A 27,733-nucleotide genomic window follows, 5' to 3' on the forward strand; every position below is an offset into this window, starting at 1 on the left:
CCTCTCAAAGAACCAGCTTTTAGTTTTATTTATCTTTGCTATCATTTCCTTCTTTTCTTTTTCATTTATTTCTGATCTGATCTTTGTGATTTCATTTCTTCTGCTAACTTTGGCATTTTTTTGTTCTTCTTTCTCTAATTGCTTTAGGTGTAAGGTTAGGTTGTTTATTTGAGATGTTTCTTGTTTCTTAAGGTCGGCTGTTTAGCTATAAACTTCCCTCTTAGAACTGCTTTTGCTGCATCCCATAGGTTTTGGGTCATTGTGTTTTCATTAATAGACAATAGTTGAATGGGGATGGCATCCTGGGCCAGCACACATTGTGACCAAAGCCCAGGAAGTGAGAGAAGCAATGGTCTCCTGTAGTACAATTAGGATTGCACTATCATATGTGAAAGTGAGGAGTAGGTTGGGCAGGTGGCTGGGGTTAGATCACATAGAACCTTGCATGTCAGACTGAGGAATTCAGATTTAATTTTGTAGGTAATGAGGATGTTCTAAACGTTTTTGAGCAGAAAAGTGACATAAATGAGGGCTCCCAAAATGGTAGCCTAAGAGCCAGATATTACCTACTGATGTGTTTTATTTGGCTCAAATGAGATGGTTCACATAAAAATGTCTACCTGGTTTCTCTTTTAAAAAGTTGGAGGATCTAGCAGGACTCGCCTGCTTCCCATATAGCCACAATGACTGAAACTGAGTACCAGCATGCCCTTTTAGGGCATACACTCACCACGCTCAGTTAGCCACAGTCCACACCACTTTTTACTTCCTTCTACAAATCTATTTCATTCCATTTTATTCCCTGTTTGTCCTCTATTGGCATAAGAATATGTGAGCTCTGATGTAACTGATCAGTTTCTGAAGATGAATCTGACAGTACTTTCAGGCAGGTTTGGATTGGGGAGGCAGGGAAATGCTACTGCAATCCCCAATCTCTGGGGCAGCCCTCAGTTCATTTTGGGTTGTATTCAATTTGTTTGTTTGCCTTTCCCACTGGAGTAAAAAGTAGAACTCTTTGAGACTGAGTATGAATTACCTTATTATGCAAAACACATTGCATACAGCAGACTATTGATAAATGTTGACCAATTGGAGTAGTTCAGGTCAACATTAGTGAGGGTCAGAGCGAGGTTAGAGACAGAGATGGAAAAAGTCATGCAGGAAAGGTGGTGTATAAGAAATATGATTGCCAGATTTCCACTAACTGAAGCAATTGTAGTAATAAAAAATATTAACTCTCTTAATGGTTTTACAACAAAATTTTATCCCCATGAAATGAGCACTATTATTATTCCTAGTTTATGACTGAGAAAATGGAAGGGAAAGGGAAGGAAAATCAAGGAGAGCAAGTTTTTCAGCCTAAGTAGGATGTTAAGAGAAGGAAGACAGGCTTGTGAGGAGACAAGATGAATTCAGATTTGGACCTGTTGAGCTATGTGGAAATTTCCAGCAGGAAGCCAGAAATTCAGTTCTGGAATTCAGGAGAAAGGTCAAGGCTAGAGTAGTAGAATTGCCTACAAGTAAAAAGAATTAGCTTGTGGAGTGAATTCACTGACTTGGAAAAAGGTGTGTAAAAAGAGGAGAGAGGAAGTACAGAATTTTTGGAAAAGTATGCCATTGGGGGTGGGAAGAAGGCAAGTCAGAAAGCTAGAAAGTAGATGACTTCAGTGCGACTGCAGAGAACTGGTCATCGAGTTTTGGACTGGGTTGTCCCTGAGAGAGCAATGCCAGCAGGGTGATGGGGAAAGAAACCAGACTTTTAAGGCCTAGTGAGTCGAGACCATTCACTCACGAAATCTGTTGTGCCAGAGTCGTGAGAAGGTGATGTCTTAATGGGTAGCAAGGGCAAGAAAAAGTTTTGAACAGATTTCACGATGGAGGCAAACATTTGTCCTTTAAGAGAAGGAAAAGTGAAGGAGGAAAGACTAGGGATATAAGAAAATGAGGTTATTGTTGATGGAGTAAGGTCTTTGAAGAAGCAGAAGGAAGTGGGAATCAAGGGCTCCAGAAGAGGGTACTCATTAAGTAGGTATAGGAGTACTAAAGTTGGGAGTGCAGGAGATGCAACAGAACTTAGATAAGGAGGTGGGAGGAGTGAAATTATTTGCAATAGGATAGTCTTGATCTTAGCAAAGTAGGAAATTACATCATTTGCCAGAAGTAAGAGATTTGCCGAAAGAGACTTGGGGAGAATTGATTACAGGCTGGAACAGATGCTGTGCCCAGTTTCCTGAGAATCTACTGAGATGTTGTATCAGGCAGGAAAAAGAAACCATGCCATTTATTAGAATAGGCAGAATTTAACATAAGTAATCACTAATTAGTTAAAAGTAGTTAATTGCTCAGGGGTCCAAAAGCAGCAGGTGCAATGTTCACAGAGTCCAGCTCCAGCATCACAGAGTAGAGCAAAAAAGTGTGGATTTGGAACTGAGAGACAGTTAACTGCTAACTGGTGTAGAAGAATAAGAGGGTTGCCCAGTACAACAGTTAATGCTTAAGAAAAGCATTATTCCTTCTTTCCTTTCCCTATTCAGAATCCTAAAGAATAGGAAAGTACTAGAGTCAAGGAGGATGCATTGCTGCAGAAGGTGAATGGGAGCAGTGGAGTACCTGACTACATCCAATATAAAACAGGAACACAAAAACAGAGTGTATTTATTTTATTTGTTTTGGGGAATTAACTCACCCCTGTTAACTGCTTTCTGTCTTCCAGAGCTGGAGAAACTTACTGTAATTCAGCTACTTTAATTGAGGGTGAGCTAAGAAACAGCGATCTGAGTGTGGGTACAGCGTGGGGTGGTCGAGAAAAGCTGCTGGTTGAAGACCAGCAGAGCACGAGCCTGGGGGTGTGGCTGAGTTAGGGGACCAGGTTCAAGTGAGTAGAATCTTGATAAATGTTGACAATTTGCCTTCAAAAATGTGGTCTTGTTCAATGGTATTAGATTACCAAGTGTCATCTAACTATGAGTGAGGCTAATATCTTTTCATGTGTTTAGCTATTTGGATTTTTTTTTTTTTCTGTGAACTCCTACTGGTCCTGCATGGGGGCTTTAAGTGGAGGACAGGTTCATTTATGTAATAAGAGTGTCCTAAGTGCCCGGTAAATCCAAGGTCCTGATGCAACCTGGTGAACTCAATAGACATGGTTCCTGACCTCTCTGAGCTGGATGTGGGCGAGACAGTGAAGAAGAAAACAAACGTATAAATACACGTCTCCATCAGGTCTATGAAAGGAAAGAAGGGATACTGTGAGAGGAAAAGGCAAGGGATCTCTTTTAGATGCGGTGGTCAGGGAAGGTCTTTCTGAGGGGACATTTAAGTGTAGACTTGATAGATGAGAAATGAAGGGCCACGAGGAGAGTTGGGAAAGAAGTACTCTTGGCATCAGAGACAGCATGTGAAGATTTTTAGGTGCAAAAGAACCTCACATTTTTGGAGAAGTGAAAGATAGCCAGGCCAGTGAAAGTACAGTGAGTAGTGAGGTGGGATTTATTTCCTGTCTTGACTGAATTCAGGGGGATAGCACTCTTGAAGGCTTAAGCAGACCTGAGCACTATATTCAAGGCTTGCTTTTCTTAGATAAAAAGCCTACAATGAAATTTTCGGCCAGTGTCTTGTGTGGGTTTACTTGTGGAATTATGGCTTAGAAGCTGACATCTGCCCACAGGCAAGGCTACTCTTGGACCGTTCGTCACAGAGAAGGATGGGTTTGAAGGGCTTCTGAAAGAAGAGTCAGTCCTTTCCCCTAATTGCCCCTTCCTGTCACTCACACTTTTGTAAGGATGGTATTTGGTAGAGTTAACTGCTATCCCCCCAGTGGCAACATCAGCTTCCTCTTGCCTCTCATCCACCCTCATTCCACCTCGGGGAGGAGAAACTGAGTAAGTGGAAAACTAAACAGGGGCCCGAAGGAAGCCCAGGGAAGGGGGATCGACTGCGGTTCGCATTCCCGTTCTCCATGTGGGGTCCTCAAGCTCTCTCATCGAACATAGCTGGTGAGTGGCATGTGCATGAGGACAGCCGTGCGCGTGCGCGCGCGTGTGTGTGTGTGTGTGTGTGTGTGTGTGTGTGAGAGAGAGAGAGAGAGAGAGAGAGAGAGAGAGAGAGAGAGGGGTGGGGTGGGGACTCAGAATCTGGTGGAGCCCAGAGGATCAGAAGCATGAGTAGGTGGCTGAGACCCGCTTGGCATTAGGCCTGGGAGGAGACAGTTATGTCCACTTCTAGCCCTTTATCCTGCTTTTTCTAAAGGGAAAATGAGGCCGGGTGAAACACCCCAAAGGGGAGGACAGAGCTGATGGCCCCGGTCTCCCCTAGTCAGGATAATAATGCTGCTCCCAGTGAGTGGAGCTGAAGAGTGTCTAGTCTTTCCTGTGTCTGAAAGAACGTCCTCAGGTCGCATCCTTTAATCAGTATCCTGTCTCTCTGGAATAACTAAGTGTCATTGCATTCACATTTACTCAGTGAATTCCTAAGACTTTGGCCATTTCTGTGGCCCTCTTCATTGTCAATTTTACCTTAGGACACCCAGACGCAGTAAGGACATGGACGTGCCTCCATCTAGCCCCTGGTCCTGAGGAGTATGTCCATCCTCTCTGACTAGTTCCTGAAATTTTTTGTTTTCAATCAGTCTTCCCACGTGGGTGGAGAGCAGTTTATATACTAGGATGTCAGAACTCTCGAGAGTTACCTGTGGTCCTGGGGTGAGCTGCATCCAGGAGACTTGCCCAGGAGTTCTTTCCCTGAGTCCCTGGAATGCTCTGAATCTTTTCTCTTGGGGTTGCCTCTAAGCCCAGTTGTCCCCTTCCCTGAGCAGTTTGGGACTGTCTCTTACTCCTGCCTTTGTTCTGCTTCCCAAATGGCAAGTAGCCTCCAGCTGTCTGTGGGAATTTTTTTCCTTGAGAGAGAGGGAAGAGAGGGGTAGTGATACCATCTAGTACTACAAGGATAGACCTGTAGAAGAAAGGGGGGTGGTGTATAAAGGAATCCCTTAGGCACTGGGTGGGAACAGTTGAAGATCAAGGTTTTAGTGTGTAACCCACACTTCTTTAGCACTTTGTACTTCCCGGAGCTCTTTCACATTCCACACATCTTAGTTTACTCACCGGGACTCTGAGGCAGGCAGGGTGTAGATTATTTTCCTTTGAAAGATGAAAAAACAGACACAAAAAAATTATGTAATTTGCCTGAGAACAAAAAGCTAATGACAAAGCCAGGAGGCTCTCTGCTAGAAAGGATTTTTTAAAAGAAACTTGCATGGCTTGCAATTTGTTAAAAAATAATGCATAGTGTAATTTTTAGAAAAGTAGAGTTTGGGATTTGGGGTGGGGCAGATCCATTGTTATAACTAGCCTGATCCTTCTTGCCTGGATGGTCCTTTACAAATGACTTATTTCCCAAATCATGTTGGGTTTACTTGGACATCATAAATAATAGCACCATGACAACCATGGGAAAACAGTATGCTGCCATCATAGTTTTTCTGGGGCCTTCTTTCCTTCTTTTAGCTGAATGTCTAAAGATGCTTCGAGAAAAGAAATGCTATACATATGTAGGCCAACCTTGAACTTCTTTTTAAAGAGGAGTATGAATTGCTGCCCAAAGGGCATATCAAATAATCTCCTAGACCATAAAACCACTCATTTCCATTCCTGTAGTTGATGCCACAGACACTAAAGACAAATTCTCTCAGTCCTCTTTCTTGTGAATTTAGTCTTTTTAGAAATTTCCTCCAGAAAATGGCTACCCCTGGGCCCCTTTAGACCAGAGCCTCTCCTTTATCCCAGGGCTGGAATATATGAAATGTCAAGGGATCTATGTCCATAGATCATAAAAATGGCCAAAGAGGCCTGGAATGTCTGCCCATGTGCCCTGTATCAACATGGATTTAAGAAAAACACGTCCATTCTTCTAGCCAGCAGTATGGTCTGGCAGGCATCATCAGCCTGCAAGGTTTACTACTTTATTTTGGATCCATCACAGAGAATAGCCCATAGCTGAGCTGACATACATGAAGCCTTATGTGCCAGGCACAGGGCTAAAGGCTTTACATTGATTATTTCATTTAATTGTTATGATAACCTGTGAAGTAGATAGCCACTCCCATTTTAAAGCTAAGAAAACAGGCACAGAGAGAGTCAATAACTTGCCCAAGACCACCCACCTGTTAAGACTGGAGCTGGAACTCAAAACAGGGCAGGACCACAGGGCAGTGCTGCCTCCAGTAAACCACCACAAGGGGGCGTCCTGCCCATGTCCACTCCAGTTAAAGGTGTGTTTTATTTTTAGTCCCCGGGGGGTGTGGAGTGGGACACAGTTCACACATTGTTCATTCCCACAGTTTCTGTCCAAATGCTGAGGCTATTTCAGTATGGGAAAGTTTCAGACCAATGTACATGTGTCCACCAGTATCGGTCACTGTAATTCCAGGTGTAAAAAAAAGCAAAACTCCTTGAAGGAAGCCACTGTACTGTGAATAAAAAGGTATGTTTGATCGTAGGAACCAGATTTTCCTTCCTGGGGCAGTAAAAGAAAGGATTGGTTTTATGAAAAACTAACAGAAAGCTTCAGGTTTCGATCACCAAGTATGTAGTATTATAATTAAACAGAGCACTTGGTGCACATGGTCAGAGCACATAAGAGGAGTTTTCTTCAGAAGCTGTGAATCATCCAAGCCATGTTTTAGCTCTCAGGGTAAAGCTGAGAATTCATGAGCTCATTTCCCTTCTTTGCATGTCATCTGACAAATAATCAGAGTGGCAAAGCAATTGGGATACAGTGTCACAGGACAAAGGCTCCTATTCAGTGTTGATAAGTGAAACCCGGGACTTGTAGGAATGGCGATTCCTGTCCAGCCTCTGACACATCTAGTTATGAGTGTGTGATGGGGCCAGACCCCACTGAAACAGGCGTCCTTGAACGGGTTGAGCACGTAAAGACAGGAAAAGAATGTATGTTCTATAGGAACAGCTCCACTCTATCTGAGAGAATCAATAGCATTTAAAATGCCTAATAGACAAAATGTGAGCGCAGTGACAGTGCACCTCAGTGGTCATTTTAGAATCTCTTAGGTCTGTCCACTGGTTCCTGTGGGACTGAGGGAAACAAGGTGGCTTTGCCCAACCAGCCTACACCCTGCAGTGCCCAGTAGGACAGGCCACTGAAGCAGCCCCCCAAAGACCTGCAATGCCCAGGACCATGACTCAGCAGAAAGAAGAAAATGTGGCAGAAAACTTCAGGGGTGGGAGGGGGTTGGGAAGTGAAAATCCGACTCAGGAAATCCTGAGGCTCCCGATGAGGCTCAAGGGAGAAAATATAATGGGGGTCAAGGCAGAAGGTTACACTATAGCAGTAATCCAGCTTAAAGGCACATTATGTTAATTTCCTTGACAGCTTTAATTTGCTCCTTTAAATCTAGTAAGCATCTGGAGAAGCCAGGTGCCCCACTGTTCAGGCCTGCTGGAGCCATTTTATTTTCTTTGCAAAAGACAAGATGACTAGGGGCAACAAGGCAAATTTGGGAATAAAATGTGTACATTTTCCAAAACCTCCCCAAATAACTGTGACACAGAGCTTGGATGGAGAAACTGCCCTAGGCCACTATAAACCAGCACTGTAATACAGGTAACACCTTAGGAGGGGTTAGCTTAAAGCAGAATTTAAGAAATGTTGGAAAGCAGGGCGGAGAGTGTGGAGGGGAGAACGGGGAGAGGGGGTGATGTGTAAGTAGAGATCAGTTTTGCATCAGACTGGCTCTGGCTCTACAAAATCATTTTATGTATATGTACTTCCTGGATTTTCAAAAAGCAAACCAAAAGGAAATCCATCTTTTGTATCATCTTGTTGAAAGACAGCCATTAGCACACTCACGTTTACTGAAACACAAAGTAAGGCTTGCCTGTGGTGGGATGTGTTTTTCCTTCCATGTCTCAGTCTTCGTATTTCTCATGCTCTGATCATGGCCCCCCTGAGGCACTTTCAGATTTCACCGACCCCTGGAACTACTGTCTCCTGCCAGTCTATGTCCAGATAGGCAATAAGGGGTCACCAAGAGAATTCAGGTGAATCTAGGAGTGCAACTCAGCTCTTTTTAAAAATTTTATTGGAGTATAGTTGATTCACAATGTTTTGTTGGTTTCAGGTGTACAGCAAAGTGATTCAGTTATACATATATTCATTCTTTTTCAGATTCTTTTCTCATATAGGTTATCACAGAATACTGAGTTCCCTGTGCTATACAGTAGGTCCTTGTTAGTTATCTATCTTATGCATAGTAGTGTATGTTCTTCCCAAACTCCTGATTTATCCCTCCCCCACCCCCATGCTTCCCCTTTGGTAACCATAGGTTTGTTTTCAATATCTGTAAGTCTGTTTCTGTTTTGTAGATAGGTTCATTTGTATCATTTTTTAAAAATTAGATTCCACGTATGATATCATGTGATATTTGTCTGTCTGACTTAGTATGATCATTTCTAGGTCCATCCATGTTGCTGCAAATGGCACTATTTCATTCCTTTTTATGGCTGAGTAATATTCCATTGTATAGATATGTACCATATCTTCTTTATCCATTCCTCTGTCTATGGACATTTAGGTTGCTTCCATGTCTTGGCTACTGTAAACAGTAGTGCTGCGATGAACATTAGGGTGCATGTATCTTTTCTAATGCAGGCTGTGTGTATGCATATGTGGATGTGCATACATATGTCCAGCTACCACCCAGGTTTGCCCACACCAGGGAAAGGAGGGACACAGGATGGATATCATCAGGGAATAATATGGAAACATTTGCACTTGTTTGAAATTTATTTCTGGTATTTTTATCCTCCCTCTTCTATCTCACCCTGCCCTCAATCTGCTTGTTTAGGCAGATGATGATTGATAAGTCAATATAGTTGACTTTTGAACAATGAAAGGGTCAGGGGTGCCACCCCGTCATCCCCCCCCAAAATAATCAGAAATCCGCCTATAACTTTACAGTTGGTCCTCCATATGTGTGGTTGGTTGAATCTGGATTCAACCAACTATGGATTTCGTAGTACTGTAGTATGCATCTATTGAAAAAAAAACCCACATACATGTGAACCTAGGCAGTTCAGACTCGTTATTCAAGGGACAACTATAGTTTTTTCTAAGCATGTTCTCGTTGACAGCAAGAAGGAAAGGCATTACTGATTTAAAAAAATATACATTTGTATTAATTCTCCCATAAAATTTGAGAGCTGGTTGTGGTATAATTGCTAACAAAAATTATACTAAAAGAAAAGATCATCTTTGCAAGTCAGTGGGTTTATAATTAGTTCACAAGAACGGTGCCTTTAAATACCTAATTTACTAAAGGCCAAGTCCTCATTTAGGCAAACCATCTCTCTATCCTTTTTTCTCTGGAGAGTGGAGGTGGTAGCCTTTCCCTTCCACCTGCAGTCCTCCCAGGAAATATTTCAGTCTGCCTGCTTCACTGTGTCTATGCCAATCTACAGAGGGTTATTCTGCTACAGCAATCACCAAAGCCACTTCCCTTGAAAGCAAATCGCGATGCAATAAGTTGCATTTGCTTTCCCATAAAAATACATGGACATAATTTGATCAAGTCTTCTTTCCAATTTAAAAGGACATGAAAATAGTCTGCTGAATGAGGGCACATGCGGTAATATGTACTTGAGGTGAGCACATCACTAATATCAGCAGAAAGGTAACTACTAATCAGCTTAACTGCTTTGCCCATGAGAAGAAAATTTAAAAAACTTAACTCTTGCTGGATAGAAGCTCATTGTCTAAATTAAGGTTAGTTAGCTCTTTAGTCTTTTTTACATTTCAAGTTCTCCCATTAGAATGTCCATGAAGAAATGTTATCAGAATGCTAATCCCAATTCTTAGGTCTCCTGGAGGCACACAGGGTCTTCCCAGTAGCAACAAAAGTGTGACGTTGCCTACCTATCTGGTAGTGTTTGAGAGATTTCCCAAATAACTGAGAGAAACGAACTTACATCACAGAATTCAAATATTTAATGACAAAATTAGAGTTTGCTGTATTAGTGAATCACAGAGCAGGTGTTACTTGTCTCTGAAAGGAACAGAAATGATATTTGACATCTTAGGGAACTTCTGAAGAATTAATAACTGTACAACAGACATCAGCAGTGTCACAATTCTAAACATTAAAAGCGAAACCTATCTTTAATATCCTTTATTGAGGGCATTCTGTAAATATTTTTACATAAATGCATAACCTTTGTTAGCCATAAAAGTAGTATTAAGACAGATTTCACTGTAATTTTAAGTCTAACACGTAATCTTTATTTTTTCAGAGCTTAAAAAAGTTAACTACTGATCTTGTTACATTTTACAAATACCTTCTTTAATAGAAACATTAACCTGAATCACTGTCTACTTCCTGTACACAGGTACCTAATAGTACTAGGGAAGAATACTACAGCTACATTCCAGGAAGAAGTGAGAACACTGGGAAGTCTCTTTTCTTTACGAGTTGTCAATACAATTTAAGAAATCCTTCACTGAAATGTAGTATTTCCAAAACTCAATAGTGAGGTGCAGAAATGAAACAAAGAAATTAAATGTCTTTTAGCAAGCCACTGAATTGGTCCCAAATAATGTGAGTCATTTTAGCAACTTTCTCTAGGTTAGATTGTATTAATATTTTGTATTGAAGCACCTTCTACAAAAGGATAGCAAAGAACCTCATGTACGTCATCACAGGGCTCCCTCCTGTGCAAGAAGTCAGGAGGTCCAGGAGGGACTGGGGTTGCTGTTTGGCCTCTTCCGTGGGCAGAGGCCTAGGTAGTAGGACTTGGACACAGGGAGGTCAAGGACATGACCACAGCCTGGAAACAAATCAATAGAGGAAGGTAATAACAATGCAGATAGGCTTTCTTCAAATCCAGGATATTTCCAAGAAGACTTAAGTCTAAAAGGATAAGCAGAGAGTGAGGAAAGAGGGCAAGATGTGGAGTACTTAGATTTATGAAGAGTAACTATCACAAGTCTACTGGAGGGGAAAAGATCTCAAATTTCACAGTATGCTTATGACCTCACCCTCTGTTACTTTAGAAGCAGCTTTCACAAACACTGTTGTTAGATACTTGGCAACAAATTGAGTTTGGCTGATTGTCAGGGCGTTTTAGATTTACCATTTCAATTATTTATACCAACTATCTATCTGAAGCTAGAATTCAATTTGGGAAGATGAACATATCTGTGTGTATGCGCGCGTGCACGTGCATTTTCTATACTGAGGCCTGCAAAGAAAACCTAGTTGGTGTGATATTTTCAGCTTTTCTTAGAAATTGTAAATGCTTCTAATGGTACTCACCAGATAGCAAGTTCCTTGCTTCTTTAAACTTTTAAGACACCAAAAGAAAAGTACAAGATATTATAGTACACTTATATAGTTTACACCCTATAAATTTTACAGAGAGTTTTCTTGAACTGGATCATCTCCCTAAGAGGATTCAGAAATTTGTCTCTGGCAAATCCCATCTCCCTTTTGACACACAGTGACTAAGATCATTTTACCCCACAATAGCCCAATTTTCGATCTCCCTGGGAATGCTTTATCAGGAGAACTTAAGCTATTTAGATCAGCATAAATAATCCCGAAGTCATCATATGCTGCTATGTAAGAGCCTACAATACACATGGCCTCAATGGGTAGAAAGGAATAGAAAGGGGTCCTGAAGATCCAGGCAGCTTAAAAAAATCAGTGCATCGCAGCGGGAGGCTGAGAATGTATCTGGGATGTACAGCTTGCCTCCTTGTTTCAGGAAGACAAAGCACAGCTTTTATATTTAGCATTTTAACCTTCTAAGAAACCAAACTCCCAGACTGAAAATCCAGCCCTGTGTTGAGTGATACAAAATCAGGAGCTGTATGAACCAACCTCATTCAGTCTGACTGCAATGTAAAGGCTTCATGACTGTGCTGTTTTATGTCAGACCAGGCAAGTTGCAATTGCCATGAAATGCAATTTGTCAAGAAACCCCCACTTTTAAATTAGATTAATAGACATCAATAACAACATCAAAACCTCCAAAAATCAGATACCAGGAAGCGAAGGCCATTTCCCAAGGACATCATGAAGGCGTCTCTAAACAGTCATGACTTTGTAAAAAGAAGAGAAAAAAGATTTTAAATGTAGTATCTTTTCACATTATCCTTTACACAGACCTTTATCTGGACAAATCAATTCTTGATAAAAATCCAAGCTCTTTTCAAGACCAGCTACCGTAATTTGGGACAGTGACAAAGAAACATTCATGAATGCACAGAGGTTTTTAAATAAGCTTTTCCTTAGGTCTTTAATCTCAAATTTTTATCCTTTATATGGTAATTCTAAATAATCAGCCTGGAAACAAGTAATGGAAGAATTTAAACTGTAGCTCAGAAAGTAGATTACTATCTGTGATTCTGATTTGTTTTTTTGAATGCTGGTGATGGCTCATGCAAAAAGTTACTACACAAAAAGCAAAATCTAAGACTGCTGTTTCCCCTGATAAATCCAATTGTTTTTTCTCATACAGATTTGTGTCTCAGGATATAGAATCTTAACCTTCAAATTAAGAGTAGCTGAGAGGCTGAGTGAAGCCAATCACTGCTTGACTTTTATTTCCAACCAGGAACAATAACATCTGATGTCACCACATTAAAATGTCTTCCTGCTTAATATCAGGAAAAAAATAGTTTAGACCTAGCTCAATATATCATTTGGTCCGAATTTCATATTCACACTACCAAAAAAAAAAAAAAAAACCTTAAAGAGAAAACACATACAGACACACGCGTACACACGGTGGGAAAAAAATAAAGCTGATGCTTGCGGCATTTCTTAGCAAGATTATTTAGGGAAATGTATAAACACAACATCAACATCTGAAAAGGAAAAAATAACCTAAATGTCCACATTTTGGGGAAAAAAAGCAAGCAGAGGTCCAGAATTCTTGTAAAAACTGCTGAACAAACTTCATTTTCTCTTAAGAGGTCACCAGGAGAGGCAGTTTCTCAACATTTGTGCTTCATGGCAAGCTAAGGAGAGAAAGGGACAAAAGAAAGATGTTATCAGCAGTGGAGAGAGTCCGTTTGCTGCTCCTTCCCCACATCCGAGATGAGAAGCAACCCCAAGATTCTACTGGCTGTGGCAGATCACCATTACAGTTCACAGTGGCACTTAGTAAACGTGCAACATGTCCCTAAACAGTACACCGAGCACTGCATTTGTTACTCCTCCTTCCAGTATTGTTGTTGGTGTATGTGTCCAGGTCAGGGAGGGTGCTACGTGATGTTCCTTCATGCCACTGAAGGAGCAAATGGAAGAGGCAAAGTAGAGGCAGAATGAGTGACCTACCCTAGAAACAAAGGCCTCTGGGCTCCCAGGTTACTAGTTATCCAGGAAGACCAACACTCTCCAAATGTATTTACTGACATCTCGTAAAGTATTAAAAAATCACCAACTGTAGAGAAACAAACAAGCTGCGATAATCCACGTAATATCCTGGACATTCAGCCAGGTCCAAAGCACTTGACAATTAGACTGTTTTACCAACCAGGACTGAACAATAGACCAAATTCAGACCTTGACTTACTGCTTCCACCGGTATTTGAAAAATGTGGTTTATTGAAATGTTAGATCTTTATAAATGGGAACACCAAATACCACTGTATCATTCAATAGCTTCCCAAGCTCAGCTGGAGCCCATGATAATATATTTAAGGAAATGTATGCAGGTACAAAACATAAAATTAATCTGACATTGCCTTCCTTAGCCAGATCCCTTCCAAGGAGCCCGTATACTGCCGTGAAGCAGAAGGCAGGGTTGAGGCCGAATTGTGGTCCCTCGTGTGTCTGTCTAGAGTCTGATATTAGGGATCAATCCCTGAGGTTGGGGCTGGAGTCACTGGGGGTAGTCGTGTCGCTAAATTAATCTCTACTTGGGCAACGTCAGCTGGAAGAGCTCCAGGTGCCTGTACCTGGTGAAGCCAGCCTAAGCGAAGACCCCCAAGGACCTTTTGCAGTGCTGATGCCGACAGCCAGTCACCTGTCAGATGGTGTTTGTGAAGCCCTGAGTGTGTCCAGGCTGCTGTGCTAAAAGTGCTGTGGGTTTTTGCCAAGAAGGCTAACTCCTGAACTTGAAGAGTTTACAGTCCAGGAAACATGGTGGGTGGAAATGGCAGAGCCGGGGCTCGCTCTCATATCCGTCCCACTCCCTGGCCACACTCACTCTGAGCCCCTCCACTTCTTGCTCTGTCTCTAGTTTTAATACATTATTTAGCGATGTGGACCATTCAGATCAACACAGAGCTGTTAAGTGTTGTGCATAATGAATACCAACCATAAATATTTGATCAGTGTTGCTGTCCTGTTATTCACTCAGCTGTTAACCTTCAGCTAATGGGCTTTGCCAATTTACCCACAGTCATTAATCCTCAGCAGCAATCGTGTTGCTTCTCACACCAGACCCTGGGTACCTCTCCAGTGCAGCTGGGACTGGCGCGAAGGGGAGCCCCAGCCGGGCGGGGCCGTGCCAGTTCAGCTTCGCAGAAGTACAGCTGGATTGGACATTTTGCCATTTGAGGTATTTTTGCAGAAAGGCGCATCATTTCCACTCTCCCTCGTTTTGTTTTGTTTCTTCTTTAACTTCCTGGGAGTTAGAAGCTTTAGAATATGGAAGGCACGATGCTGTTGCTTCCCTGCTACAAATCTGCTGTATGCCCTTGAGCTCCAAGTCACAATTGCTCCGTACCTCAGTTTCCTCATGTCTATAAATATCATCTCCAACCCAAATGCTTATGGATTAATGTAGATGTCAGAGTTCCCACAGAAGAGAAGTTAAAAACTTCCTTTTGCTATTGTTTTCTTAATGTTTCATGGAAAGCTTTCTCTTTCAAAGCTGTGTAAATGACTCCATCTAAATAATAACAACAACAATAATAGAAAAAACAATAATAGAAAAAGTTGATACTCATACAGGGGGTATTTTTTAAGAGGCCTGGCCTCTTGAGGTCCCTCCCTTCTAGCTCGGACCCACAGGGAGTAGATGACCGTGGTAGGGACAGAGGCAGCCATTCCCCGCCAGTGAGGGAAATGCCACTCACCACTCCCTCCCCTACACATGTGCACTTGTGCAAAACAGGGCAGATCACTGTTCTTTGCTGTGGGAAATAAACAGCATCTGAGGATGCCTAGGTGTGGGTATCCCTCTCGCCGGCTGACTCACCAGCCAAGGCAGGCGTCAAAGCGCTGCACACACTGCACTGTTGCACTTTCTGAAGCAGAGGAGGGTGAGCAGGCCCGCTCTGTGGCTGAGCTGGACTCCCCTAAGGTCTGAGGCTGTACCAAGCTCATGGTTCAGGACGGAACCACGCTTCCCAAGCCAGGCTGAATGGAGCTGGGGGAGAGGGGGGTGCGGACACATTTCCATTGGCTCTGCAGGAGCCAAGCGCCCCCCACATGTCTTGATGGCAGGCTCCTACAAAGGTGATCCACTCCCTCATGTACCTGGGTCATGGTAGGAGTCCTGGGAAAATCGAGAAAGCCAGAGATAGCCTCTTCTATTGCAATCCAGAAGGTGTGCCCTACTCTTCAGCTGAGGTTGCAACCAGGGAGCCCAGAGGAACTGTCACCCAGCACAGCCTTTCTCTGTCAGGGCTCTAACAAACAAGTGCACTGTGTGTGGACGTCTAAACACAGTGCACTCTTTATGAGTCAACAGAGCCATGTTTGGGGAGGCAGTGGTGGAAGGCCTGGGTTCCATCTCTGAACTCTCTCCTCACCAGTAGGCCTGGTAGGGGCTCGGCCAGTGAAGTGACATCTTCACAGACAGCCTACACTAGTGGCACAAATCAGGAGTCCTGGTCCCTGGGAAAACAGCCACACCTTATCTCAAGAGGTCAGCCTCCTCCTGAGGAGTCCTGCCCATGCTGGTGATTCATGAGCACACATCCCAGACTTGCAGTTTTAGAAAACTGAAAGTCTGGTTATTATTGTGTCTCTCTCCCACCCCCTCAAACACACTAAGAGACACTAGCAGCCCCTCCCCCCCCCAACCCTTAACGCCACCCACAGGAGAGGAAGCCAAAGTAAGTGGAGACTGCCCCCTGCCGCGTCCATCTCTACGGAAATAGGTAACTGGCTGGTACCAGTCCTCCCAGTGGTCAAAGCCAGAGACCCCTGTGCCTTTGGTGGCCTAATCAGTTTCTGTTCTGACAGGTCCTGTTTGCAAGGGCTGCTCTGTGTTTAGAAAGTGTCAGCATTCAGCAGGAGGCCCTCCCAGCCCCCTTTGGAGGGCACAAAATCTTCACCACCAGTCCCTCCCCACCCCTGTGCTGGGATCCTCAAGTCACATTTCTCCAACCCTCTCCAGTGCTCATCATGTGATGGATTGGAGCAGGCTCAGCAGAAACCTTTTTATGGAAACAGTTATAACTAATATTAACTGAGGTTTATATGCACCAAGTATTGTGCTAACCAATTTATAGGTTTGAATGCATTCAATTCTCTCAACACCCTAAGGAGAAAAGCACTATTATTAGTTAGCCGTATTTTACTGAGGAGGAAACTGGGGCTTCGAGAAATTAAGCCCCTGCCCAACCAAGGTCATGGAGTTGCTAAATCAAACACAAGATGTTAACTACCATACCATACTGTCTTCCCAACTACCTAGCAAACTTGGCCACAGTATCAGGGAAACAGGGTGACCAGGGCCAAGAATTCTGGCCATCTGGTTAGGTTATCCAACCCAGTGTTGGTGTGACCTCCTCTGAGGCGGATAGTGACATGGATGACCTCCAGGTATTGTCTACTCCGCACTAGGAAGAATGATTTCACAGACTTCCTTGGTAACCTGGTTCATGGCCTAATCATTAACCTAAACTCTTATTTTAGCAGAATGTTATCAGTGCACCATTGAGTGCTCTATTCTGTATAACAAGACACGAAAGAGAAGTGCTGCAATATCGCCCTTCCCAGACTTGAAGACAATTAAAAAATAATTCCTGTAGTCTTCTCTTCTCCAAATCAACACTTTAAATGTTTCCCCAGACTTCCACTGCCCAGTACAGTAAGACACTGTCATGACAGGGAATTGATGACGCGACGAGACAGGTCTGTGCAAAGGGGATGCAGGTAAGGGCAGCCTAGATGCATCCACTCAGATCTGGATCTGCAGTCGAGCCTGGGCTTAAGCCTCGGGAAGGGGCCCGGCCTGGCTGAGCTGGGGAGATTTTTCCCGTTGCTTTTCAGGTTGTCCATTCTTGTTTCCTCAGCAAAAGCGGGGTTTTCTTTTGAAGCAAATTAATTTTTTCCCCAAAGGTCACCTGAAAAGCCTATCTTGAAAGGCCAGATCATGAGTCTGACATGCCAACAATTATTAGCAAAAGTTGTTTCTGGAAACCTAAATTCAAATCACTAGCCAGAAAGGAGCTGCCCTTTGATCCAAAGTACAAGAACAGTAATAAATCCTCTTTTATCACTTGACCAACAGGGCTTCTCTTTCCTTTGATTTGTGACTGCCTTAGATAGCTGGCTGCCAATAAAAATCCCCCCTTCCCCTTCTGAAAGGCACATTTTCAGTGCATGTGTGAATGTGCATGTGTACACCTGAGGCATGTGGAAAACACCATCCTCTGGACCCAGAGGCAGGTGGGAATTTTGCAGGCAGCTCTGCACTAGTCAGGTCAGCCTTAGAGGTTCAAGGCCCCTCCACAGGGGAAACTAGCCCTGAGGTGCCCTGGGACTAGAGTTTGTTTTTTATACGGTAAAGAGATAAGAACACAGGATGCGAGGCTCATGACCAGAAAGGGACAGCATGGAAAAGTAAGCACAAGAGCCCACAGTCCTCTTTAAAGCACTGGCTAACAGAGGAGGGATATTCTTACACCTGTCCTACCCCCACCCCCATCCTGTTCCCTGAAACTTGAGCCTTAAACTTCTGGGTAGGAAGTAAAGATGGTCCACATTTCCCAAAGATACGGGGTCAGAGACAGGGATGAAGACAGCAGAAATGAGATAACCAAAGAAACCAGGTCCAAGAAGAAATCTTCCCAACTCTGGTACTTACTAAGTAGCAGAAGGAAACTGTATACAGGGGCCAAAAAAAAAAAAAAAAAAAAAAACGGCTTGACTTTGTAAATAAAGCCTCCCACCTGGGAAACATACTGAAATAAAGTTTTGGGCACCAAAGCTCCCTGACAACCCAGAGCTGAGCCCTCGGCCGCGCTGCGGGACCCACCTTGTGTGCAGTTTCTGCAAACTGCTGGGCGCTGTTCTTCATGTCTTCCGTCTTCTCCTCTGCGCGGCCTAAGCGCTCCCCGCGCTCGTTCAAGGCCTGGCTCGCTTTCTGCACTGCACTGGTCACGCTGTCGGCCGCTGAATGGAGGATGCTGTTTCCTGAAAGGGGACAGGAAGAGCATCAGAAGCTGGCTCGGCTGACCTACAGTGACACCCCCGCCCAGGGTGAGCGCCCCGAAAAAGCAAGGTGGGTCAGACTCTGGAAAGGCCGAGTGTCTAGGAAACAAGTCGACTTTTCTCCTGACTTGGTCTGACTGACTCACTTTTAGGAAGAATACCCACTGACTCTAGGACCTGGGCAAGTGCTGAAGGCTTCTTTCACAGCCCCATCACTGACAGCACTCATTTCCATTCTACCGGCATTCTGTTTGGTGAGACTCAGAAGAGCAGGGTCCATCTGAATTTAGGACTTGGCTTGCAAAGGTAGATGGAAACCCTAACAAGCCCATAGGATTAGGCAAGTTCAGTGAGACATATCTGGATCATATCAGCATTTCCTCTTGACCTGGGGTTTAGATGGATAACCACAGGAAAATTGGAGGTACAGAACTTCTCCAGATATGATGCTCTGTATTCCTTTCAACTGTTCCCTTCCATTTTACCCCTTCACCCCTAAATGCGTAGCCCCACGTAAGAAGCTATCGATCAGTCTCAGAGTTCAGAGGAGATATGTCAGTTCCCAACCTTGAATCCCGAGCCATGGCCTGGTTGGTTGGTCCTCTTTGCCTCTGATCTCAAGTGTATGAAATATGGGGCCTCAGCACTGTACTTAGCCAGCAGGTAAAAAAACAGTGACAGAAACCTGTCCTAGAAGGAACTTAGCACTCCCAGATTCATGAATAATGATACTGAGAAAGTTGAAAACCATCACATTTCAAATGGTTATGCATCCCTGACATCCCATTTACCAGGACTGGAAAAGAGAATTCAACAGTGATGAACTGGCAGATGCATAACCCACGGAGACCTAGAAACTTGCCAGATTACAACCAAAGGAGATTTAAAGCTGTATTTTGTTAATGCTGAGTGGAAGATAGTTAAATGGCATTTTATATAATAGCTTTATGTCTTTGAATAAGTTTTTATTACATCATTTAACTTTGTACCTGGGATGGATACCTCTAGCCACAGACAGCTTTTAATAGAAATGTAATTTCCACTCGTCTCAGCTCCAAAGGCTTCCTCATTTCTCCTCTGTGGGAACAGTCTGTGGTTTGTGGAAAAGGATCTCAGGCAAAGAAAGTGCCTGCCCCAGAGGAAGCACTTTGTAAATTGTTTTCCACTTTTCTTCTTTAGGGGTGGATTTCAAGGGCTTCCACTCTGCACTAAGGGGAGGAGAATGGAGTTAGCTTACTATTACTCAGCTGCATCAACCACTACTGGAGCCAAGAGAAGTCAGCACAGATTAACAGAGGAGATGTGGCTCTGGAGAAACTGGCTGAATGCAAGGGTTGGAATGGAAGGTCTGTCTAGGTCTTCAGAACAGATTTAGGAGGAGAAATCTGGGTTCCCATTTGCTTTCATATCATGGTTATGATTATAGCCTATCACCACTGCTTAATATTTGAATAGCATTTTGCAATCATAAAGCATCTTTACAAATATTGTCTCATTTGATTGTCACAGAAATTCTACTGAGAAGACTGAGACTAGGTGAGGTTCAGGGCTTCCACAAGATCATGTCACTAGGGAAGTGACATAGCTAGCACTGGAACCTGGTTTTCCAATGTCTTTTCCTTATTCTGTACCTTCCTCTCTGCAGGTGTGGCATTGGTCATGGAAAGCAATCACTATGACAGAATTGTGAGAAGACCAGCATAGATAGGTTTTGACAGGTTATTTCCCAAGGTAATGCCTGACTGTTTCTGTCCTAAAGAAACCTAATCCTCTTGGTAAATGAAGAGTTATTGCCTAAGCTGCATTGCAAGCCAGGTGCTCCCAAGAAGGAACAGGCCAATGGGAAAGAATAAGACAGTGAAGGGACTGAAGGTGCAGAGGAGTTGGGGGAGTGCAAAAGAAAATCTCCCCTTCCTGCTTCCTTCCACATGCCCACAGCTTAGCCGCCAGAGGCTAGAGAAAAGATGGGGCAGGGTACCTGCAACTCCACAGCCAGGAACAGCTGCATTAAACCAAAGGGATTTTAGAATTAGTTTTCGTAAAATCAAGAGGGTATATAACCAGGATACGTTTTCTCCCCATCGGAACTGACCCTCATGGTGCCTTCAAAGTGAGACACATCTGTGTTTCTAGAATGACTCTGCTTTGTGTGAGCCATACTGTTTTCCTGTCATGACTTTCTTAAAGTTAATCTTGTACGGACGTCAGATCAACACTGCACCCAGTTTTATATGATACTGTTTAACCAAGAGTTGTTATAACTAAAAGAGAACCAAATGCTGTCTTCATTATTCAGTGATGGCACTGCTGACCACTATCAATAAAAAATCCACCTTCAGTTATTTTCACCCATGAGGATGGATTTGAACAAATCTCATCACCTCAGTTGAAATGTCCTCCCCTGGTTTCAATTCTACCTGTATTTCAGGCTCAGTGAAGTCCCATCGCCTTTATCAAGGTTCAGGTCAATTACATTCTCTTCTCAACTTTGTAAGAACTGTCTGTATCCTTCTTGGGTGATTGATCAAGTACAGTCATGGGCAACTCTTCTACCTCATTTCTTCAGCCATAGATGCAATGACTTCCCAGCTGGATTATATATTCCCTGAGGGCACCCTTTCACTCTGCTGACCATTCCCTAAATCTTGAATCTTCCTCCTCTAGATTCGGGTCTCCCGCTTGCTTGCTCTGTTCTCTCTGATATCTTGCAAATGCTGTAATTCCAGGGTTCTGTCCTTGGCCCTCTTCTCTTTCTCATTCTGCAGACTCTCCCTAGGACAATTCTACTCAGCTCATGGCTTCAACGACCAAATTTTTGCTTTTTTCTAGGTTGTGCTGCTGAGGCTTCAGACCCATGTTTTCTTACTGGGCAACTTCAGGTGAGTCACCCAAAGTCATCTTGAATTCGGTATGTCTACACCTGACCCCATTATCACACCTGCTTTTCCTCTGGGGTCCCCTGCTCAGTCAGTAACTCCACTATCTGCCCAGCTTGCTCCTCAATTCAGAAATCTGGGAGCCCAGTCAGATTTTTCTCCCTCACTTTTACCACATAACAACTACACGTCACCTGCTATCCAGCTCTCTACTCTCTGCCCTCTCTGCCAGCTTCATTATCTCTGTATTGATCCAGTCCCTCTTGCCTTCAGAGATACAGCAATAGCCTTTTGTTGTTAGGTGTCCCCACACCTTTTCTGGTTCATCTTCCACACATTTCTATAGTCCACTTTTAAAAAGGCAAATTTGTTACCATCTTCTCACTGCTTCCAAGAAAAAATTGCGAACTTTGCCCCGCCTCACTCTCAGCTCATCTTAGAACCTCATGCATTTTTCCTCTCCCTGGCGATCTCCAATCCCACGCCTTGCCAAATTACCTAAATTTTCGCAGATGTGTCATGTTTCTTTTACCTGTATGCTTTTGTGCTTACTGCTACCTCTGTGTGAACTCTGAGTCTCATCTTAGCCTTCCCACTTACTCCTATGTGCTTCAGTACACTTCAGACCCCTTTCCTAGGAAAGACTGTCATGTCTAGCCCACCCTAAACCAGTGTTGCCCCCAACATACATATTATCTTGTGTCTATTTCAAATGGTGCATTTATCATAATGCATGTAATTGCTGGGTATCTAGTGTGAGCTCCTTGAAGGCAGGGGCTGTGCCTTTCTCACTTTTGTATTTGCAATCCCTGGCACATAGGAGAGACTCAATAAATGTTGGTTGGCTTAGAGGCAGGAAAAAAATATCATCCTTCTAATGATTTCTCCATGGCTTAGCAGAGGGTTGGACACATGACTAATGCTGTTACATGATCTAACTAGGTCTTCAAATTCTAAACTTGCCAAATGACTAAGGGTTTAGTCTGTGTCTAATGAAGCCAGCTATCTCACCTAGAGATTGTGCCAGGAATTCAATGAATTAAGTCAACAACAAAATGCAAAAAGGGGAATGCTTTTGCTATAGTGAAAGCGAAGAGAAAGTTGGTAAAAAATCTGTTGTTACCAGCCTTAAAATAAACAACTGCAAGGGATAAAAATAACAGAAGTTAAATAGCTTTTAAATCCAATGCAAGAATAGCAGTTGCCTGACCACTTACTATGTTCTAGGCACTTACTAAAATCTGCTCCTCACAATAGCCTTATGCAATGGCACATCACTGATCCCATTTTTACCAATGGGAGCACCAACTGAGAGAGAGAGGGTTAGCAGTGCACCAAGGATCCCACAGTAAGTGAAGAGCAGAGCTAGGTTTTGAACTCAGGAAGCCCAGCTCCAGAGCCAGTTCTCTTACTCACTGTTATATTGGCTCTCCATGGGAATTTTCTTGTATTTGAGATTAATACAGTCTCCATTAACTGTATGGAATGAAGACTTCAGTGTAGCAGTTCCTAAAGCATTTCTTAAAGCCATAATACAAAAGAAAACATCTTGTCATTATTACAAGCTAAAACAACTTACTACAGAAAATTTAGAATACATATTACTGTAAAAAGGCAATAAAATCGTGTAGTATTCAGTTGCTTAGAGATAACCACAATTACATTTATGGTACATTTTATTCTAGTAATTTTTCTGTGTTTTTCTAAAACATGGTTGAGGCCATACTATATATATTTAGTACTGTATCCTGTTGTGGGTACTTCCCCATGCCACAGAAAATTCTTTGAAAATACTGTTTATAATGGCTACATAACACTGTTGTAATTTATTCAGTTATTTCTTTTCAGTATTGGGTGCATGTCCAAAAGTGTCCATCCTTCCTTCCTTCCGTGCACACCATTATATTTCAACTTCTGTATACACTGCAGTGTGCTCACCACCAAAAGCTTAGTTTCCATCTGTCACCATACAGTTGACCCCCTTTTTATCTATTTCATCCTCCTCCAACCCCCTTCCTCTCTGGTAACCACTACTCTGTTCTTTGTATCTATGTGTGTTTTCCTTTTGTTTGGCTTGTTCATTTTTAAAAAATTAATTTTAGGGGCTTCCCTGGTGGCGCAGTGGTTGCGCGTCCGCCTGCCGATGCAGGGGAGCCGGGTTCGCGCCCCGGTCTGGGAGGATCCCACATGCCGCGGAGCGGCTGGGCCCGTGAGCCATGGCCGCTGGGCCTGCGCGTCCGGAGCCTGTGCTCCGCAACGGGAGAGGCCGCAGCAGAGGGAGGCCCGCATACCACAAAAAAATAAATAAATAAATAAAAAATAAAAAATTAATTTTAAAGTAAAAAATATTCCACATATGAGTGACATCGTACTGTATTTGTATTTCTCTTTCTGATTTATTTCACTTAGCATAATACCCTCAAGGTCCATCCGTGTTGTCACAAATGGCAAGATTTCATTTTTTTATTGCTGAATTCCATTGTCTATATATACACACACACACACACACACACACACACACACACACACATCTTCTTTATCCATTCATCCATCAGTAGGTTCTTAGGTTGTTTCCATATCTTGGCTTTTTATAAACAACGCTGCAATGAACACAGGGGTGCATATATCTTTTTGAATTAGTGTTTTCATATTCTTCAGATAAATACCCAGAAATGGAATAGCTGGATCATATGGTAGTTTATTCTTAATTTTTTGAGGACTCTCCATATTGTTTTTCATAGTGGCTGCACCAATTTACATTCCCAACAACAGTGCTGAGGGTTTCCCTTTCTCCACACCTTTTTGAAAATAACCATTCTAATGGGCATGAGGTAATATCTCATTGTGATTTTAATTTAAATTTCCCTAATAACCAGTAGAATTAAGAAAACAGTTCCATTTACCATTGCAACAAAAAGAATACCTAGGAATAAATTTAACAAAGGAGGTAAAAGATCTACACATTGACAACTGTAAGACACTGTTGAAATAAACTGAAGACGCAAAGACATGGAAAGATATTCCATGCTCATGGACTGGAAGAATTAACACTGTTAAAAATAGCCATTACCTAAAGAAATTTACAGGTTAAATGCAATCCCAATGACATTTTTCACAGAACTAGAACAAAAAATCCTAAAATTTATATGGAACCACAAAAGACCCCAGATGGCCAAAGCAATCCTGACAACAAAGAACAAAGCTGGAGGTATCACACTCCCTGATTTAAAATTATACTGCAAAGTTATATTTAATCAAAACAGTATGGTATTGGCAGAAAAACAGACATACAGATCACTGGAAATGAACTGAGAGCCGAGAAACAAATCCACACACACATGAAAAATAAATCTACAATAAGGGAGCGAAGAACATGCAACAGAGAAAAGACTGTCTCTGCAGTAAATCGTGCTGGGAAAACGAGACAGCCACATGCAAAAGAATGAAACTAGACCACACAAAAATCAACTCAAAATGGATTAAACACTTGAATGTAAGACCTGAAACCATAAAAATCCTAGAAGAGAACATAGGCAGTATGCTCTTTAACTTTGGTCTTACCAGTATCTTTCTGGATATGTCTCCTCAGGCAAGGGAAACAAAAGCAAAATTAAACAAATGGGATTACATCAAACTAAAAAGCTTCTGCACATTAAAGGAAACCATCAAAAAAAAAAAAAGACAACTTACTGAATGGAGCAAGGTATTTGCAAATTATATATCTGATAAGGGATTAATAAAGAAAATATATAAAGAACTCATAAAACTTAATAACAATAAAAAACAAAAATTAAAAAATGGGCAGAGGATCTGAATAGGTGTTTTTCCAAATAAGACATACAGATGGCCGACAGACACATGAAAAGATGTTCAGCATCACTAATTATTAGGAAAGTTTTGTTTTTAAAATGAGGCTGCAGTTACTTTCTTGCATTTACATGCACACACACACAATCTTTGTCCACATCTCTGATAATTCCTCAAGATTAAACTGCTGGTTCAAAGGACATACACATTTTTGAGGCTCTTGGTGCATGCTGAAAATTGCTTCCCTGAAAGACCCATTCAGTATTCAGAACTATTCATTTGAATGCACGCTATGTGCCAAGCACTGTTACGTTGACAGATTGGCAGAATGACTTTGAGGGAGTGATTTAAATTCTCTGATCTTTAGTTTCCTCATCTGTAACTCCACCTCACATGGTTGCTGTAGAAGTTAAGATGAAGATGTATGTATACAAAGTGCCTACAGGTGCTCAATGAATGTCTATCCCTCTACCTCCCTAAGACCACATCTGCTCTCTAGGAACTTTGGAAAAACTGCACAATCCCACCCAGTTCCTTTGCATGTCTCCTCTTTTATCTTGGGGCTAAGTGTCTTGAGGCTCTCAGGAGACACTTAGATCTATGTATACTTGCTGTGTGCACCTCAGAGAGAGCTGAACACATGCTCATTAAATCAAGGCATGCTTTGTAAAGAAGGATGCTTAACTCAAAAGTTGGGGCCCATCATGTTGTGCTGAGTTAAATCTGGAAATAAAACAGTCTCCTGAGGCAGATAGAACAGTAGTTCTCTCTAAATAGGCAGGAAGCATATTAATACCCAAATTTATTCAAGCAGTCTGAGAAGAGGCTGTCAACCACTGCAAATAATGTCAACTACTTTTTGAATTACAGTCTCTGAGAATAGAGCAGAGACCAGTCTTACTTCATTGATGTTGCATTCACATTGGTTCCGCTCAATATGTGCTTTATAAAAATATTATGCTGGCATATTTTACGTTAAGTGATTGAGAAGACTTTACTGAGAGAGCAATTTGAGATAAAGGTATAACGTTGTATTCAGTCACTGAAAACAATTAAAATAAATTTAAATGTATAGGAAAATGAGGGGAAAACAATAAGGTATATTGAAAAGTGACAACGGAAGAGAAAGAAGAGGAGGATTTTTTTTTAAAAGCGCACAGACCACACCAACAACTCTAAACATAATTCCTTTATATCATCCTAGACTTCAGGTTGTATCTTGGTAATCAAAATTCCTAATTCTATAGCTAGTAAAGAGTCGATTTAAAGAGAATTTTCAGCAGGTATTTCCTATATTAAACACACATGTAGATATATGAAGTCCAAAATACTCATCATGTTTGGAAAAAAGCAGGAAAATCATTGAAAAAATAAACGATTGATAAACCTATGGCAATCTATACTTGGAGTTGAGTAAACATGGTCATCTCAGGGCACTCTCTTTTTTTCAGGACACTCTTAAAACTGAAATCTGGTGATAGTTTTGCATGGACTATTTGTATTCTATAATCAATTTAACCACTTAGGAATAACTGCACAATAAAGCCCCATTTATCCAAACTAATTTAAAGGAAAACCAATTATGAAAAAAGTGGATTTGGGTTTTAGTACAATAAACTTAAAAAATTGGCAGGGAGATTTTTTTTTTTTCTATTTACCTTTCTTTTTTTTTTTTTTAAATTCAAACAAAGTCACAAAAATTATAATCATCCTCATCAGTTAACTCAGTCCCATGTAATTAATTTGTTTTTTTTTTCATCTTGATATTTGTTGGCACTTTTATGAATTCATCAGTTTTCCATTAGAGTTCTGAAAATGCTTATTCATTCAGTTCAGAAAGTAATAACTAGAATTATGACTTATAACATTATACCAGAACATTTTTAGAAATTTCATGTAATGTCTGAAACATTTATATTAACATATTTCCATACAAATAACCCAAAGAAAGTTTAGTATTAGTTGTTGGTATTTTTTTTTGTTTTTTTATACTGCAGGTTATTAGTCATCAATTTTATACACATCAGTGTATACATGTCAATCCCAATCGCCCAATTCAGCACACCAATATCCCCACTCCACCGTGGTTTTCCCACCTTGGTGTCCATACGTTTGTTCTCTACATCTGTGTCTCAACTTCTGCCCTGCAAACCGGTTCATCTGTACCGTTTTTCTAGGTTCCACATACATGCGTTAATATACGATATTTGTTATTCTCTTTCTGACTGATTTCACTCTGTATGACAGTCTCTAGAACCATCCACATCCCAACAAATGACTCAATTTCATTCCTTTTTATGGCTAAGTAATATTCCATTGTATATATGTACCACATCTTCTTTATCCATTTGTCTGTCGATGGGCATTTAGGTTGCTTCCATGAGCTGGCTATTGTAAATAGTGCTGCAATGAACATTGGGGTGCATGTGTCTTTTGAATTATGGTTTTCTCTGGGTATATACCCAGTAGTGGGATTGCTGGATCATATGGTAGTTCTATTTTTAGTTTTTTAAGGAACCTCCATACTGTTCTCCATAGTGGCCGTATCAATTTACATTCCCACCAGCAGTGCAAGAGGGTTCCCTTTTCTCCACACCCTCTCCAGCATTTGTTGTTTGTAGGTTTTCTGATGATGCCC

General features: G+C 42.0%; 1 protein-coding gene across 3 annotated transcripts in view; it reads right to left on the reverse strand.

The window, feature by feature from the left end:
- Nucleotides 1-12,592: 12,592 nt before the first annotated feature.
- Nucleotides 12,593-27,733, reverse strand: part of STXBP6 (syntaxin binding protein 6) — a 273,396-nt gene continuing 258,255 nt past the window's right edge. For all 3 annotated transcript variants that reach the window (XM_024118302.3, XM_024118301.2, XM_028495658.2), the window contains 2 exons: nt 18,237-18,394; nt 12,593-13,035 (listed from right to left, as the gene is read on the reverse strand). In XM_024118302.3, the coding sequence (XP_023974070.1) occupies nt 13,012-13,035; nt 18,237-18,394 (182 nt within the window). In that variant the 3' untranslated portion in view covers nt 12,593-13,011. The remainder of the gene's footprint in view (nt 13,036-18,236; nt 18,395-27,733) is intronic.

The sequence above is a fragment of the Physeter macrocephalus genome, chromosome 11 (genome assembly GCF_002837175.3).
Source record: "Physeter macrocephalus isolate SW-GA chromosome 11, ASM283717v5, whole genome shotgun sequence".
Lineage (NCBI taxonomy): Eukaryota > Metazoa > Chordata > Mammalia > Artiodactyla > Physeteridae > Physeter > Physeter macrocephalus.